The sequence below is a fragment of the Oncorhynchus gorbuscha genome, linkage group LG07 (genome assembly GCF_021184085.1).
Source record: "Oncorhynchus gorbuscha isolate QuinsamMale2020 ecotype Even-year linkage group LG07, OgorEven_v1.0, whole genome shotgun sequence".
Lineage (NCBI taxonomy): Eukaryota > Metazoa > Chordata > Actinopteri > Salmoniformes > Salmonidae > Oncorhynchus > Oncorhynchus gorbuscha.
This window is the reverse complement of record NC_060179.1, coordinates 58,912,853-58,931,067: the sequence shown is the minus strand read 5'-3', so window position 1 is coordinate 58,931,067 and position 18,215 is coordinate 58,912,853. Positions and strand designations below refer to the sequence as shown.

Below are 18,215 nucleotides of genomic sequence, written 5' to 3'. Positions count from 1 at the left end.
AATGAGAATGTAGCCTTTCATTTTGACGTATCCCATCACTACATTTTAAGGGGCGTGTGGTATAATCCTTCATAAACGTAACGAGTCGAGTGTAGACTTTTTAACATGGCAGAGTAGGCATTAACTTATGCATTAGAGTTTTTAACATGCCAGAGTAGGCATTAACTTATGCATTAGAGTTTTTAACATGCCAGAGTAGGCATTAACTTATGCATTAGAGTTTTTAACATGCCAGAGTAGGCATTATCTTATGCATTAGAGTTTTTAACATGCCAGAGTAGGCATTAACTTATGCATTAGAGTTTTTAACATGCCAGAGTAGGCATTAACTTATGCATTAGAGTTTTTAACATGCCAGAGTAGGCATTAACATATGCATTAGAGTTTTTAACATGCCAGAGTAGGCATTAACTTATGCATTAGAGTTTTTAACATGCCAGAGTAGGCATTAACTTATGCATTAGAGTTTTTAACATGCCAGAGTAGGCATTAACTTATGCATTAGAGTTTTTAACATGCCAGAGTATGCATTAACTTATGCATTAGAGTTTTTAACATGCCAGAGTAGGCATTAACTTATACATTAGAGTTTTTAACATGCCAGAGTAGGCATTAACTTATGCATTAGAGTTTTTAACATGCCAGAGTAGGCATTAACTTATGCATTAGAGTTTTTAACATGCCAGAGTAGGCATTAACTTGTGCATTAGAGTTTTTAACATGCCAGAGTAGGCATTAACTTATGCATTAGAGTTTTTAACATGCCAGAGTAGGCATTAACTTATGCATTAGAGTTTTTAACATGCCAGAGTAGGCATTAACATATGCGTTAGAGTTTTTAACATGCCAGAGTAGGCATTAAGTTATGCATTAGAGTTTTTAACATGCCAGAGTAGGCATTAACTTATGCATTAGAGTTTTTAACATGCAGGTCATTCAGCGAGGCAGTGGGAGCTCTTTCAGCGTTTCTGCTGACGCTGGACTATGCTGTGGCGAGGACCTACTCAGTCTCTTGAGGGAGGAGTATCTGTTGAGGTCGGCCTTGACGGCGGCCTCGTAGGTGGGCGGCAGGTGGGACAGGCTCTGGAAGGAGCGCGAGGAGGACAGGTCGTATGGCTCCGTCTGCGAGGTCAGGATGCCACTCATCCTAGTGTTCTCTGGGGAGACACAGCAAAACAAACAAGATGGGAAATGGGCAGGCTTCCTAAAACATACCCGGAGTCAGAACAAAGGCAACGCTGGTAGAGCACAGCTGCTAAGGAAGGGAGGGAGGGGAGTGAAGGGAGGTGTTCATCTGACAGGAACTTGTTCATAGAGCGTTTGGTGGAGTCTGGGAGGTGGGGGGTGGGCTGAAAGGAGAGGGGGGTTAGGGGACGTGGGTTGAAGGAGGCGGACACTAGGCACTGTGGGATTGTTTGGCACGGAGGAGATGACAACGGACCAATAACAACACCACATCAAACAACGGATGTCTGCTTCAGAGTGACCCTGATTGTGACAGTTTGTGTGCTGTGATCTGAGGAGGATGGGGAGTGGGGTGGGGTGGGGAGAGGGATGGGGAGTGGGGTGGGGTGGGGTGGGGTGGGGTGGGGTGGGGAGAGGGTTAGGATAGGGCAGCAACCCGCTCATCAGCCTGATGCGATGTGATGCCAGAGCGAGAGAGGGGCATACTGGGACTCTGGCCCCTCTCTCCCTCTCTTTCTCTCTCTCTTTGCCCTTTTCATCTCAAACTCCCCTCGCTCTATCTTGCTCCTCTCTCTCCTACTAGCTCCCTCTCTCTCTCCCTCTGACTACTCTCTTTTCCCTCCCTCTCTGCATCCCTCTCCCCATCTCTCTCTCCCCTTCTGGCTGTGAGTCTGTCACGCAGAGCAGTGGGCAGCAGGGTGCGGCTCAAGTCCTGGCTCCAGCGGCCAGATAAAAATAGAGGGATGGGTGACTGCTGCAGGAGAGAGTTGAAGAGGGGGGAGAGTTGAAGAGAAAGAAAGAGAAGTTTGAAAAGGACAGATGACAGCAGGGGTCCGGAGAGAACTGTGGGGGATGAGATTTGGGAGGAGAGAGCCCCAGCTGTGAAAGAAGTGTCTGCAATACACTCTCCACACAGGGAAAATAGACTCACACTGTGGCATGCTGTTAGCTACCTCCATAACCAGAAACACACGTCACTGCTAAATCACCACGCACAGTACAGCCACACCACGGACTATGTGGACAGGGGAAGGTACAAAGGCTAAGGGTTGGTGAGTGTGTGGAAGGATGTGGCGGTGAATGGAAGGGTGTGTGTGTTAGTTAATTCATGTGGGTTTATGTGTGTGTGCGTGTGTGTGTGACTTACCCCGCCTCAATGATCGGTGAGCTACCCCACCCAAGTGGAAAACAAACAGTTCAGAAACATGTTGATGGTGTGAAACAGCATTCAGACCAACCCAACCAACACACACCTCATTCAATGCCATCAGTCCAGCAATTACCTCTGGAATAAACCAACGATGTATATAATTTTTATGTATTCGGAACAGACCAAAATCTAATGTGCCTTTAGATATAGTAATAATGCACCTCATATGTACAAAGAGCAATTTTGTATACCCTCTTTAATTGACGGAAGGTCAGCAGTTGCTTCACACACAGAGGATAGAAGAGGTTGCACTAGCTGCATAGACCAGCCTTATCGGAGCAACACAGAACACTGGCATACCAAGCCCTGTTTATGCGGCTTGTGATCAAAGCGTGTTCGTTCGATGTGTTGTCAGAATGGATTTCTCATGTTTCCCATAGAATTCAGGGGGTATTTCATTCGTGGAACACTCGTCTGGTTTAGCAGTGTGTAATGGAACACACATTGAGTTGACACACAGGAGCAGATGCGTTACGACTACAGATTCTCCTTAAGACGCAGCGGAAGCATCGGAGGGGAAAGCTTCTACACAGGGTTGAGCAGACACTGAACGTCAGCCAGAGAGGCCAATCCGATGTTAAACAAACACAAAGAAATGTTATTTTCTCTCCTTTTCATTCTTCTTTATCCTCGCCTCACCCTTTGTCCTTATGCAACCAGCACTCTTCCTCCTATCTATTCATAAGCCTCTATCCCCCCTAAACCCAGCTCTTGTGAATGAATAGAGAACATTGGCAGAAGAAGATCTGTAAATGTAATGAAGCTGGGGGTGATTTCCTCACAGAGAGCAGGGGTTACAGTAATAGCACTCCATCTTCTAATGACAGAGGAGGAACGTGTACGATGGTCGTACGCTATAGCCGGGACACTGTGACCTTAAAAGGAGGTTCACTTGATGCCCAGCCAATCGCATTTCCTTTTAGTAAGGTGATGGACATTTATTTGTTTTTTATTCGCTCCGTTCAAAAGAATACCTGGTCATGATGATGAAATGTGACACTTCTGTGATTCTATCGTTAATAAAAAAATATATATTTTCAATAAGAGAATGTTCATTTTCAATAAGAGAAATTGAAGAGTAGGTTGGCATCAGTGGTAGCATATATTTGTGTCAAAAGAGTGTTTCAAAGTTAATTCCCCAAATCTGGGCTACATTACTTTGAGAGAATGGCCTGAGAGAATGGCCTGAGAGAATGGCCTGAGAGAATGGCCTGAGAGAATGGCCTGAGAGAATGGCCTGAGAGAATGGCCTGAGAGAATGGCCTGAGAGAATGGCCTGAGAGAATGGCCTGAGAGAATGGCCTGAGAGAATGGCCTGAGAGAATGGCCTGAGAGAATGGCCTGAGAGAATGGCCTGAGAGAATGGCCTGAGAGAATGGCCTGGTTTGGGGGAAAAAAAGTGATTTAGTGACATTTGTCTTTCTACAAATAACTGTGTGGCTCTGATTCAGCATCCACACTAAGTAATGTACTGGGCATGAATTCTAAGTAGTAGCCTATGCTAGAGTGGGTATTGGAACATAACCCTGTATCTGGATGCTAGTGCTGTTCGCTGTCCTTACCATTCTGGGTGCGTGTCGGGCTACCTAGAACCACATGGTTGTAGTTTTGCTGATGGGTACCTGTGAAAAGAGCAATGGAGAGGATCATTCAATGTGCATGAGATAAGCATATCAGATATCGCATCTGATCAAAAGTAATGACACGGTTAATACAAGCAGAGAGCTAGAATTGGCATCATTAAAGGGATGGTTCATCACGAAACAAAAGCTTGTCAGATGTTTTCACACTTCAAAAATGGTGTTTAAATCCATCTTAATAATATCTTTTTTTTTAAACATCTGACAAACGTAGATTCAGACATAGAGAATCCCTTTAACAACTTCCAGCCAATGACATGGATATCATGGTGAAGCAAGATGAGAACAGTAAGGAGAGGAAGGGCAGGTAAAATAGGGGCGCAAGGGGAAAAACCGGGCGGGATGGAGAGGTGGAGACTCTGGAATCATTGAGGAGAATGTGCAGAAGAAGAGCAGCATGTACACTGAGCATGTGTTATTCACATACACACTGACATGGGACATGAGTGCCCTTGTTCTTTCAAAAAAATTGCATTACTGAAAATTAATTGCATTACTGAAAAGACACCATAATAAAAATAGTAATATATCTGAACATCTCATTTGAGTTGGATCGTTCTTTGTGATATTATGATCCTTGGATTCAGACGTTTTGGGATGACAGTGAAGGTGAGAGCGCTTGGATGAACATGCTGTAGCATTGCACCCCTCGGCACAAGCCCCTGTCACTTAACCAACTGTCCATCCCGACCATGTGGACTGTTTTGGGCTGAAATGAGATGGCAGAGAGATGGTCCCTTTAAAGATCCCATTGTATTGAGTCAGGTGATGAATGGCAGCTATTGTTTGTGTGTGTGTGTGTGTGTGTGTGTGTGTGTGTGTGTGTGTGTGTGTGTGTGTGTGTGTGTGTGTGTGTGTGTGTGTGTGTGTGTGTGTGTGTGTGTGTGTGTGTGTGTGTGTGTGTGTGTGTGTGTGTGTGTGTGTGTGTGTGTGTGTGTGTGTGTGTGTGTGTGTGTGTGTGTGTGTGTCTCTGTGTGTCTGTGTGTAGTGGTGGAAAAAGCACTACTTCAGTAAAAGGAAAGATACCTTAATAGAAAATGAGTACATGAGTAAAAGTCTAAAAGTATTTGGTTTAAAAAAAGACTTAGGTATCAAAAGTAAATGTAAAAGTATAAACCATTTCAAAAGCCAGGGCCACACTCCAACACTCAAGACATCAAACAATGCATGGTTGTTTAGTGAGTCCGCCAGATCAGAGGCAGTAGGGATGACCAGGGATGAGTGTGCGAATTGGACAATTTTCCTGTCCTGCCAAGCAGGGAAAATGTATGGAGTGAAAACTACATTATTTTATTTAAGAATGTAGTGAAGTAGAAGTAAAGGTTGTACAAAATATAAATAGTAAAGTACAGATACCCCAAAAAACGACTTAAGTAATAATTGAAAGTATTTATACTTAAGTACTTTATACCAGTGTGTGTGTGTGTGTGTGTGTGTGCGTGCGTGCGTGTGTGCGTGTGTGTGTTGCGTGTGCAAGAGTGATCCAGGTGAAAAAGCAACGATACTGTAGATAGATGGAAGACACACCGACGACCGAGTGCGGCCACCGTTGACACACATTCATTTGGCTGTGTGCTGTTGTGCATGTTTAATCATGCATTAGCAGTCACAGTGCTGAGAGGGGATAGATGACGCTCGTTCTCACATCATGGGTTTTAATATTTGTTATAGGAAGATGGAATGTGTCATCAGGAAGGTGGGCGTGTAGGTGCGTATTTTATTTCTATAAAAGAGTTTGGTTTGTGGAGAGAGAGACTGTTTGCAGACAAAGTGAAGTCACAGACGTGAGAGCAGTGTTTGGTTTGTGGAGAGAGAGATTGTTTGCAGACAAAGTGAAGTCACAGACGTGAGAGCAGGGTTTGGTTTGTGGAGAGAGAGAGACTGTTTGCAGACAAAGTGAAGTCACAGACGTGAGAGCAGGGTTTGGTTTGGGGAGAGAGAGACTGTTTGCAGACAAAGTGAAGTCACAGACGTGAGGGCAGGGTTTGGTTTGGGGAGAGAGAGACTGTTTGCAGACAAAGTGAAGTCACAGACGTGAGGGCAGGGTTTGGTTTGGGGAGAGAGAGACTGTTTGCAGACAAAGTGAAGTCACAGACGTGAGGGCAGGGTTTGGTTTGGGGAGAGAGAGACTGTTTGCAGACAAAGTGAAGTCACAGACGTGAGGGCAGGGTTTGGTTTGGGGAGAGAGAGACTGTTTGCAGACAAAGTGAAGTCACAGACGTGAGGGCAGGGTTTGGTTTGGGGAGAGAGAGACTGTTTGCAGACAAAGTGAAGTCACAGACGTGAGGGCAGGGTTTGGTTTGGGGAGAGAGAGACTGTTTGCAGACAAAGTGAAGTCACAGACGTGAGGGCAGGGTTTGGTTTGGGGAGAGAGAGACTGTTTGCAGACAAAGTGAAGTCACAGACGTGAGGGCAGGGTTTGGTTTGGGGAGAGAGAGACTGTTTGCAGACAAAGTGAAGTCACAGACGTGAGGGCAGGGTTTGGTTTGGGGAGAGAGAGACTGTTTGCAGACAAAGTGAAGTCACAGACGTGAGGGCAGGGTTTGGTTTGGGGAGAGAGAGACTGTTTGCAGACAAAGTGAAGTCACAGACGTGAGGGCAGGGTTTGCTGAATATATGAATGTATTTAATGTTCTTGAAAAGCACCAGACATAAAGAACACACACACGCACACACATGCACTGTGATCTCCATTTTAATTACATTGTGCCATAGCTGTAAAACCAAAACACTTTCCATTCACTTTTGTAGTTAATCCACACACAGTGCTGACACCCCAATCACACCTTTGAACTTCAGGCTTGGCCCCACACTGTCAGTGCCCAGATAGAGAAAGCACTGAGACCTCCATAGAGAAATAGAGAGAGCCAGTACTACAGAGCTCCCCATAGTGAAAGCACTGAGACCTCCATAGAGAAATAGAGAGAGCCAGTACTACAGAGCTCCCCATAGTGAAAGCACTGAGACCTCCATAGAGAAATAGAGAGAGCCAGTACTACAGAGCTCCCCATAGTGAAAGCACTGAGACCTCCATAGAGAAATAGAGAGAGCCAGTACTACAGAGCTCCCCATAGTGAAAGCACTGAGACCTCCATAGAGAAATAGAGAGAGCCAGTACTACAGAGCTCCCCATAGAGAAAGCACTGAGACCTCCATAGAGAAATAGAGAGAGCCAGTACTACAGAGCTCCCCATAGTGAAAGCACTGAGACCTCCATAGAGAAATAGAGAGAGCCAGTACTACAGAGCTCCCCATAGTGAAAACACTGAGACCTCCATAGAGAAATAGAGAGAGCCAGTACTGCAGAGCTCCCCATAGTGAAAACACTGAGACCTCCATAGAGAAATAGAGAGAGCCAGTACTACAGAGCTCCCCATAGTGAAAGCACTGAGACCTCCATAGAGAAATAGAGAGAGCCAGTACTACAGAGCTCCCCATAGTGAAAGCACTGAGACCTCCATAGAGAAATAGAGAGAGCCAGTACTACAGAGCTTCCCATAGTGAAAGCACTGAGACCTCCATAGAGAAATAGAGAGAGCCAGTACTACAGAGCTCCCCATAGTGAAAGCACTGAGACCTCCATAGAGAAATAGAGAGAGACAGTACTACAGAGCTCCCCATAGTGAAAGCACTGAGACCTCCATAGAGAAATAGAGAGAGCCAGTACTGCAGAGCTCCCCATAGAGAAAGCACTGAGACCTCCATAGAGAAATAGAGAGAGCCAGTACTGCAGAGCTCCCCATAGAGAAAGCACTGAGACCTCCATAGAGAAATAGAGAGAACCAGTACTGCAGAGCTCCCCATAGAGAAAGCACTGAGACCTCCTCCCCATAGAAAGCACTGAGACCTCCATAGAGAAATAGAACCAGTACTGCAGAGCTCCCCATAGAGAAAGCACTGAGACCTCCATAGAGAAATAGAGAGAACCAGTACTGCAGAGCTCCCCATAGAGAAAGCACTGAGACCTCCATAGAGAAATAGAGAGAGCCAGTACTACAGAGCTCCCCATAGAGAAAGCACTGAGACCTCCATAGAGAAATAGAGAGAGCCAGTACTACAGAGCTCCCCATAGTGAAAGCACTGAGACCTCCATAGAGAAATAGAGAGAGCCAGTACTGCAGAGCTCCCCATAGAGAAAGCACTGAGACCTCCATAGAGAAATAGAGAGAGCCAGTACTACAGAGCTCCCCATAGAGAAAGCACTGAGACCTCCATAGAGAAATAGAGAGAGCCAGTACTACAGAGCTCCCCATAGAGAAAGCACTGAGACCTCCATAGAGAAATAGAGAGAGCCAGTACTACAGAGCTCCCCATAGTGAAAGCACTGAGACCTCCATAGAGAAATAGAGAGAGCCAGTACTGCAGAGCTCCCCATAGAGAAAGCACTGAGACCTCCATAGAGAAATAGAGAGAGCCAGTACTGCAGAGCTCCCCATAGTGAAAGCACTGAGACTCCCCAGAGCTCCCCAGAGAAAGCACTGAGACCTCCATAGAGAAATAGAGAGAGCCAGTACTACAGAGCTCCCCATAGAGAAAGCACTGAGACCTCCATAGAGAAATAGAGAGAGCCAGTACTACAGAGCTCCCCATAGAGAAAGCACTGAGACCTCCATAGAGAAATAGAGAGAGCCAGTACTACAGAGCTCCCCATAGTGAAAGCACTGAGACCTCCATAGAGAAATAGAGAGAGCCAGTACTGCAGTGCTCCCCATAGAGAAAGCACTGAGACCTCCATAGAGAAATAGAGAGAGCCAGTACTGCAGAGCTCCCCATAGTGAAAGCACTGAGACCTCCATAGAGAAATAGAGAGAGGCAGTACTGCAGAGCTCCCCATAGAGAAAGTGTAGACAGAGAGAAGTTTTACTGAGTTAAGAGCCCCTGCACTGCACTGGGCCCTAATTAAGAAGGAAGAAGGACCAGTTCAATGATCCCGCTGTAATCGGGGGACCAATTAGTTGTGTTAGAGAGCGGCAACACACACACACACCACAGCAAGCACATTGGTTCCTTGAAAGTTGTGGAAACTTATATTTTTTTGGTTTCACATTGGTTGTGGGAACAAAGTCATACCAGTAAAATTGATTCTTTTTTTTACATTCTGAGGACAGAAGTGAACATTTTGCCTGTTCTGGGAACACTTATTTTTAGGTGGCAGGGAGGTTCAGAGAACGTGTTTGTCTGGTTCCTTGAATGTTTTCCTAGGAGGCTTTCTAAAGGCTCTGAGAATGGAAATGATGTTCTTTTGAATAACTTCCTTCACTGAATGTTTCAATAGGACGTCATACCACTGCCAGCTTATTCCAAGGAACCATGAACATGTATTTCCTCAGGCATTAATCATGCAAACACATTTATGTTTTATTGTGACAAGTCATCTTTGGGATTCAAACCTATAATCTTCTGTTCTCTATCCATGGAATTAGTCCACTGCGCCACCAGGATGGAGCCAGCGTGCCATGTTTTTTTTTACACATACAAAGCTGTTCATTTGAGTATATTCAAACAGACCCCATTTCAAAGGAAACAAGCACTCATTAAGATCAGGTGTGGCCAATTAGTGGGCGCGGCCAACACACCTGAACACACTTAGGATAGAGAGGGTTTTGTTGATGCTGAGAACGGAATTTATATATTTTTTAAATAACATTATTACTAAAGTTTTCTTGTGGTTTTTATGGAAAGTGTTCTCATGATTCTAAGAAAGGAATGTTTGTTTTTAATAACATTATTAGAATGTTCTCTGAATATTACTTACCCACGAACAGGACCAAGCCTGGAATGCAGAGGAGTGTCTGCGCCTCGATCTAGGTTGGGCAAAACTTAACATGGTGGTGCTTGCCTTAGCAATCTTAATGGTACTCGATACCATCTACTGTATCTTGCCTATGCTGCTCTGTACCATCACTCATTCATATATCCTTATGTACATATTCTTTATCCCCTTACACTGTGTATAAGACAGTAGTTTTGGAATTGTTAGTTAGATTACTTGTTGGTTATTACTGTATTGTTGGAATTAGAAGCACAAGCATTTTGCTACACTCGCATTAACATCTGCTAACCATGTGTATGTGACAAATAAAATTTGATTTGATTTGGAATAAAGACCTCCTCCATTCCTTTCATTATTGAAAGAGATTGTGATATCTCACATCTCAAAATAGGGCTACTTAATGTTAGATCCCTCACTTCCAAGGCAGTTATAGTCAATGAACTAATCACTGATAATAATCTTGATGTGATTGGGCTGACTGAAACATGGCTTAAGCCTGGTGATTTTACTGTGCTAAATGAGGCCTCTCCTCCTGGTTACACTAGTGACCATATCCCCGCGCATCCCGCAGAGGTGTTGCTAACATTTACGATAGCATATTTCAATTTACAACAAAAAAAAGATTGCATTTTGCCTTTTGAGCTTCTAGTCATGAAATTCATGTAGCCTACTCAATCACTTTTTATAGCTACTGTTTACAGGCCTCCTGGGCCGTATACAGCGTTCCTCACTGAGTTCCCTGAATTCCTATCAGACCAGATAATATTCAAATTTTTGGTGACTTTAATATTCACATGGAAAAGTCCACAGACCCACTCCAAAAGGCTTTCAGAGCCATCATGGACTCCAACATTTTGTCCAACATGTTTCCGGACCTACTCACTGCCACAGTCATACTCTGGACCTAGTTTTGTCCAGTGGAATAAATATTGTGGATCTTAATCTTTTTCCTCATAATCCTGGACTATCCCATTTTATTAAGCTGTTGTGCTGCGACTCACTGCCTTCCTGAAGACAAACAATGTATACGAAATGCTTCCATCTGGTTTTAGACCCCATCATAGCACCTAGACTGCACTCGTGAAGGTGGTAAATTACCTTTAAATGGTGTAAGACCAAGGCTCTGCATCTGTCCTTGTGCACATTCTTTTGGAGAGATTTGAAACCCAAATTGGTCTACACGGACAAGTTCTTGCCTGGTTTAGATATTATCTGTCGGAAAGGTATCAGTTTATCTCTGTGGTTGGTTTGTCCTCTGACAAATCAACTGTAAATGTCGGTGTTCCTCAAGGTTCCGTTTAAGGACCACTTGTTTTCACTATGTATTTTACCTTTTGGTGATGTCATTTGGAAACATAATGTTAACTTTCACTGCTATGCTGACGATACACAGCTGTACATTTTGATGAAACACTTTGAAGCCCCAAAATTGCCCTCCCTGGAAGCCTGTGTTTCAGACATTATGAAGTGGATGGCGGCAAACGTTTTACTTTTAAACTCAAAACATAGATGCTAGGTCCCAAGAAACAAATGGATCTTCTGTTGGATATGACAATTAATCTTGATGGTTGTACAGTCATCTGAAATAAAACTGTGATGGATCTCACATTGCTCTGGACCCTGATCTCTCTTTTGACAAACATATCAAGAATATTTCAAGGACAGATATGTCCATCTTCGTAACATTGCAAAAATCTGAAACTTTCTGTCCAACAATTATGTAGGAAAATTAATCCATGCTTTTGTCACTTCTCGATTAGGCTACTGCAATGCTCTACTTTCTGGCTACCCGGATAAAGCACTAAATAAACTTCCGTTAGTGCTTAACATGGTTGCTAGAATCTTGACTAGCACAAAAAAATGTGATCATATTACTCCAGTGCTAGCCTCTCTATACTGGCTTCCTGTTGATTTCAAGGTTTTACTGCTAACCTACAAAGCATTACTTGGGATTGCTCCTACTTATCTTTCCGATTTGGTCCTGCGGTACATACCTATGGCACAAGACGCAGGCCTCCTTACTGTCCCTAGAATTTCTAAGCAAACAGCTGGAGGCAGGGCTTTATCCTAAAGAGCAACATTTTTATGGAATGGTCTGCCGATCCATGTGAGAGACGCAGACTCGGTCTCAACCTTTAAGGCTTTATTGAAGACTCATCTCTTCAGTAGGTCTATTATTAGATCCTATGATTGAGTGTAGTCTGGCCCAGGGGTGTGAAGATGAATGGAAAGGCAACGAACCACCCTTGCTGTCTCTGCCTGGCCGGTTCCCCTCTCTCCACTGGGATTCTCTGCCTCTAACCCTATTACAGGGGCTGAGTCACTGGCTTACTGGTGCTCTTCCATGCCGTCCCTAGGAGGGGTGCGTCATTTGAGTGGGTTGAGTCACTGACATGATCTTTCTGTCCGTGTTGGCGTCTCCCCCACCCCCCGGGTTTGTGCCCTGTGGTAGATCTTCGTGGGCTATACTCGGCCTTGTCTCCGGGTAGTAAGATATCCCTCTAGTGGTGTGGGGGCTGTGCTTTGGCAAAGTGGGTGGGGTTATATCCTGCCTGTTTGCCCCCGTCTCAGGGTATCGCCAGACAGGACCAGAGTGTCTCCTGACCCCAGTATTTATGCTGCAATAGTTTATGTGTTAGGGGGCTAGGTTCAGTCTGTTATATCTGGAGTATTTCTCCTGTCTTATCCGGTGTCCTGTGTGAATTTAAGTATGCTCCCTCTAATTCTCTCTCTTTCTCTCGGAGGACCTAAGTCCTAGGACCATGCCTCAGGACTACCTGGCCTGATGACTCCTTGCTGTCCCAGTCCACCTGGTCCTGCTACTGCTCCAGTTTCAGCTGTTCTGCCTGCTGCTATGGAACCCTGACCTGTTCACTGGATGTGATACCTTGTCCCGGACCTGCTATTTTTGGACTCCCTCTACCACACCTGTTGTTTCTAACTCTGAATGATCGGCTATGAAAGTCCAACTGACATTTACTCCTGAGGTGCTGACTTGTTGCACCCTCTACAACCACTGTGATTATTATTATCTGACCCTGCTGGTCATCTATGAACTTTTTAACATCTTGGCCATATACTGTTATAATCTCTTCCACCAGTGTAAGACTGGCTGGACTGTCCACCAGTCCTACACTGGTGGCCAGTCCAGCTAGAAGAGGACTGGCCACCCCTCAGAGCCTGGTTCATCTCTAGGTTTCTTCCTAGAGAGGGAGTTTTTCCAAGCCACCGTGCTTCTACACCTGCATTGCTTGCTGTTTGGGGTTTTAGGCTGGGTTTCTGTACAGCACTTTGAGATATCAGCTGATGTACGAAGGGCTATATAAATATATTTGATTTGATTTGATTTGATTTTGGGGATTTATGTTGGGTTTCTGTTCAGCACTTTGTGACATCGGCTGATGTAAAAAGGGCTTTATAAATACATTTGATTGATTGATTGATTAATAAAGTTTTTTTATGGAAAGTTATAACATTCTCGGGAACAATTTTAGAACTACTTTAAATAGAACAATGAGGAAACCTGTAGGAAACTTTTTTTCTGAAATACTGAAATTACAACAGAATAACGTTTTTTTTTTTAGAACATTCCCAATGTCAAACCAGTTGGAGAATGTTCCTACAACTACCAAAATGTAAATGAAGTAACCAAGCAATTTGTTTATGAATGTAGCTTGCTTGGGGTTAGGTAAAAGACCCAGTGTAGTCAAAAACATGACTTCTGGGTTTTAGATTATTTCCAAACTGTGAGGTAGGAATAATACTGTGAAATTGTGAACCTGTTGATAATGCCCTTTTAGTGTAAAGGGCTGTTTGAAAAGACCGCCTGTTTTAGTGTGAGTTTGGCCTGCCTGGTGACATTAATAGACCGGTAAGAAAGAGAGTTCCAAACCTCTGTCAGTAACAGCCAGTTTCCAGTTTTCCTCTCTCCACTCCCAGACAGTCCTAGCAAAACCCTTGCTTGAGAAATTGCTCTTGCTAAGAAGCTTCAATTTTACCAATTGAAAACAATCACAGTAAGGTACTTCATTGTTACCCAGAAATGTTTTGATATTGAGATAAAAATGGCTGCATTGGCCCCTTTAAAGGAGGGACGGGCAAAATATTGTTGGATTTGAGTCATTTTAAAGACGCCTGCCTATTAGCTGTATCAGTTATTGGTTCTGCCAGCTGAATGAGAAGGAGAGAAGGAGATAAGCACAGGGACTGAGCATATAATTACACTGTATATTGATTATTCCTGATTGAGAGGTTAACCAGGTCTCCAATCTAAATTGATAAAATGGGTATTTTGTCTGTCTGCAACTTGATGACGCAGCTGTGCACTTTGTCTGTTGCCAGTCAAACAAAATGAGATGATAAACCCAGATTTATGCCGGCTTGTGTGGTTCCGTGAGGTATTTGACATCATCTCTCTTCCTGTAGGCACATATTGCATCATATTAATATTAATCAGTATTTTCACACCTGATACAGCACATGTGAGCCTGCATATTAACACCCAGATGGCTCAACACTGACTCACTATCCTGACATAACTTATCCTATCACACAAATCATGACATCCAGGAATGTGATAAAACGGTGGGTAACGTCAGTGGAGGTAAGTGGTAAGTTAACACCTTAACACTAATGCTAAACGCACTAATATGGCACAATTGGTGCATAAACACCTAGTAATGTATAGCCCACCAATAAATATCTTAGCATGACTCTCCTTCAAAATGGATGCGGCAATCTGAGCACATTGTTAAAGCTCAGGGCTTAAGAATCCTTCTAAACGTCCCATTAATGTTAATGACATCCTGTGAGAACACTCCAACCCTCAGTAATGAGGAATGAGCAACCCTCAGTAATGAGGACACTCCAACCCTCAGTAATGAGGACACGGCAACCTTCAGTAATGAGGAGACTCCAACCCCCAGTAATGAGAACACGCCAACCTTCAGTAATGAGGACACGCCAACCTTCAGTAATGAGGACAAGCCAACCTTCAGTAATGAGAACACTCCAACCCTCAGTAATGAGAACGCTCCAACCCTCAGTAATGAGGACACGCCAACCTTCAGTAATGAGGACACGCCAACCTTCAGTAATGAGGACACGGCAACCTTCAGTAATGAGGACACGGCAACCTTCAGTAATGAGGACACGCCAACCCTCAGTAATGAGGACATGCCAACCTTCAGTAATGAGGACACGCCAACCTTCAGTAATGAGGACACACCAACCTTCAGTAATGAGGACACGCCAACCTTCAGTAATGAGGACACGCCAACCTTCAGTAATGAGGACACGCCAACCTTCAGTAATGAGAACACTCCAACCCTCAGTAATGAGGACACGCCAACCTTCAGTATTGAGGACACGCCAACCTTCAGTAATGAGGACAAGCCAACCTTCAGTAATGAGAACACTCCAACCCTCAGTAATGAGGACACGCCAACCTTCAGTAATGAGGACACTCCAACCCTCAGTAATGAGAACACTCCAACCCTCAGCAATGAGAACACTCCAACCCTCAGTAATGAGAGCACTCCAACACTTAGTAATGAGGACACTCCAAACCTCAATAATGAGAACACTCCAACCCTCAGTCATCAGTGTTCCCTTTGAAAAGAGAAAAACAGAAAACAAACAAGGTCATCAGTGAGCAGAGGGTGAGCAGCTGTGTATCTATCCCCTATCCCCTCTCTCTCCTCCACCCAACCCAGAGATGGGTCCCTAACATCCCCTCCAGAGCCCCTCGGGGTGTAGCAGAGTTGGTGTACGCAAACTCTTCTCCTTTACTCCCAATACAAAAGACAGTTCGGAAACACAGTCATGCAACAACTTCCACATTCTCAGGCAATTTGAACCCTTTCACGTATAAATTTTAGTTTTGGGATGATTTTGGTTATCATAAGAGTATCATAATTGCCTGACTGTCTGACTATACAATTTCACTTAATATGAGTGAAAATTATAGGATGACATTTGGTGTAATTGCTCAACCCCTGCCTGATCTTTTCGTTCTAAATAATGTGCAATGACATTTTCACAGATGCATCTTCCATTTATTTTTCAGTATTTGAATAAACACGTGTGTATGTACATGCGCCTGTGCGAGAGGGTGTCAGACCAGGGGTCTCTCTATCCTATTGGCTTTGTTGACATCGAAACACTGCCAACACATCTACCCTGCCCTTCTCGCCCCCTCTCCTCCCTCTCTTTTCCACCTCGCCGCGCCATGGGGCTGAGAGCCACTGTGGACTTGGCATTTAACAACTGACAAAGAGTGTTAACATTTAATCGCTAAATGTTAACTGCCAGCTTGACTCAGTACGGCGGGCGGGGAGACTTTATTTGACCAATGGATGGAACTTCTGTCTCGTTCTGCCTTCCTCTCATCCCAACTGTGGAAACAGCTTATTTCTGACCCAATTGTGGCACCAGCGATACTGGTTATGAAGTTATATCTAATGCTGCTGCCTCCAAATGTAGACCTATAGAACTCATTTTAGACTCAGTGTGCCTAAGTCTCTGGGTGTTAGACTTATGTACAGCCAGACTTTTATAGACTATAGGCTAATCATTTAGAACCTGACCTAGATTAACTGGTAGAAGACTACGCCAGCTGATGGGATAATTAAAGTCAGTGGGGCAAACATATTTTGTTTATAAGAGGTAATCATATACAGTAGCCTACAGGATATAGAAGGGCTAGTAGTATTAGCCTGTCAGTAAGACATGACAGAATAACAGTAAGAAGTGCCCGTTGTCATGTAAAAATCCTCCCAGCGTGAAATAGTTCCCAATCGTTCTGATTGTGTTGTGATTGTAACGTCATGCTGTAAAACTTCTCCCAGCGGAAAGATGTTTCCAGTTCACTAATTGCACGTGCGTCTCTTTATGTGGATGGCTGAGCTTGTGCGGATGTTTCTCTCACACCCTCCCGTAGTGCCAACGTCTTTGTAATCGCAAAAGATCTCTCCTCACATCAACCCTCGGGACATTGACGCGCGTGTCTGGGTGTTTATATGCTGACCTCACGCCTCAACAAGCTTCAATACTCCTGGCCACCATTGATTGGCAGATGTGTGAAACAAATGTGCGTGCCCACAGAGCAGTTGTTCAAGGTCGAGGAAGGGTGTGAGAGAAACATCCGGGCTGCGTTTCAAACTCATTCAAGGTACACCCTCGTCCACTTACCCTCATTCCCTTGGGGGAATCTCTGCGGCCATATTTGTCGTCGGTCCAAACGATTAGCCAAGCAAGGGAAGTTTGCAACGTAAGCCCCTCAGCCCTCGTTTTTAATGGAGTTTGCGAGTGTACAATTGTGTTCACTTCGGGGCCTGAAACACCACATAATTCAATTCACGATGATTGTACATCCGCTAAGAAAAGTCTGCCAAAACTTAAAACCTCAACGTCAAGATGGAGTCAGCATACAAGTGTAAGTAAAAAACAAATGTAAATAAGTTAGAAATGGTGCTACTAATGCACAAACACGTCTCGTAAAAGTAATGATGCTTTTGTTTGGTTAGCTTCGGAAATTGTAGAAATAAAACATTTTAACAGAGGCAGGCTAATGTTATTTAGCTAATTAATTTGCTAGCTATCATACAGCACTAAGGCCCGATGGAGTGTGGTATATAGCCAGTATACCACAGCTAAGGACTGTTCTTATGCATGACGCAATGCGGAGTACCTGGATATAGTCCTTAGCTGTGGTATATTGGCCATATACCACAATACCCTAAGGTACCTTATTGCTTTTATAAACTGGTTACAAATGTAATTAAAGCAGTAAAAATAAATGTTTTGTCATACCCATGGAATACGGTCTGATATCCCACGGCTGTCAGCCAATCAACATTCAGGGCTCGAACCACCCAGTTTATAACAATATATTATATATTTAATGTAAGTAGACATGCAATCATAATTGACTGTAGCACATATAAAGCACCCACAAGCTACCGGTGGCTGAAAACACAATCATAGCAGGATGAACGAGTGACGAATTTACGGGCAAGGGTGGTCCATTTAAAAATCATTCCTCCCTCGCCTCTTTCCCAGCAAGTGTATACTCATCATACGTCATGATACATCATCAGAAGCATCCACTTAATTTAAGGGCTGAGGGAAGAGGGTGTGCTGCAACATTGAAGGTCCCCAAGAACAGTGGCCTCCATCATTCTTAAATGAAATAAGGATCCACCAAGACTCTTCCTAGAGCTTCCCAAACTGAGCAATCGGCGGAGAAGGGCCTTGGTCAGGGAGGTGACCAAGAACCCGATGGTAAAATGTTCACACTGGGAGAAATTTTACAGCATGACGTTACAGTCAGAACGATTGGGGACTATTTCAGGCTGGGAAGATGTTTACATGGCAGGTGGCAGGTAGCCTAGCGGTTAAGAGCTTT

General features: G+C 44.2%; 1 protein-coding gene across 4 annotated transcripts in view; it reads right to left on the bottom strand.

Moving 5' to 3' along the window:
* The window catches only part of LOC124040115 (protein shisa-6-like), a 68,881-nt gene that overhangs the window by 5,478 nt on the left and 45,188 nt on the right, over nucleotides 1-18,215 (bottom strand). For 2 of the 4 annotated variants that reach the window (XM_046356962.1, XM_046356965.1), the window contains 3 exons: nucleotides 3,958-4,017; nucleotides 2,333-2,353; nucleotides 1,005-1,157 (listed from right to left, as the gene is read on the bottom strand). In XM_046356962.1, the coding sequence (XP_046212918.1) occupies nucleotides 1,005-1,157; nucleotides 2,333-2,353; nucleotides 3,958-4,017 (234 nt within the window). The remainder of the gene's footprint in view (nucleotides 1-1,004; nucleotides 1,158-2,332; nucleotides 2,354-3,957; nucleotides 4,018-18,215) is intronic. The other 2 variants (XM_046356964.1, XM_046356966.1) reach the window with 1 other exon arrangement.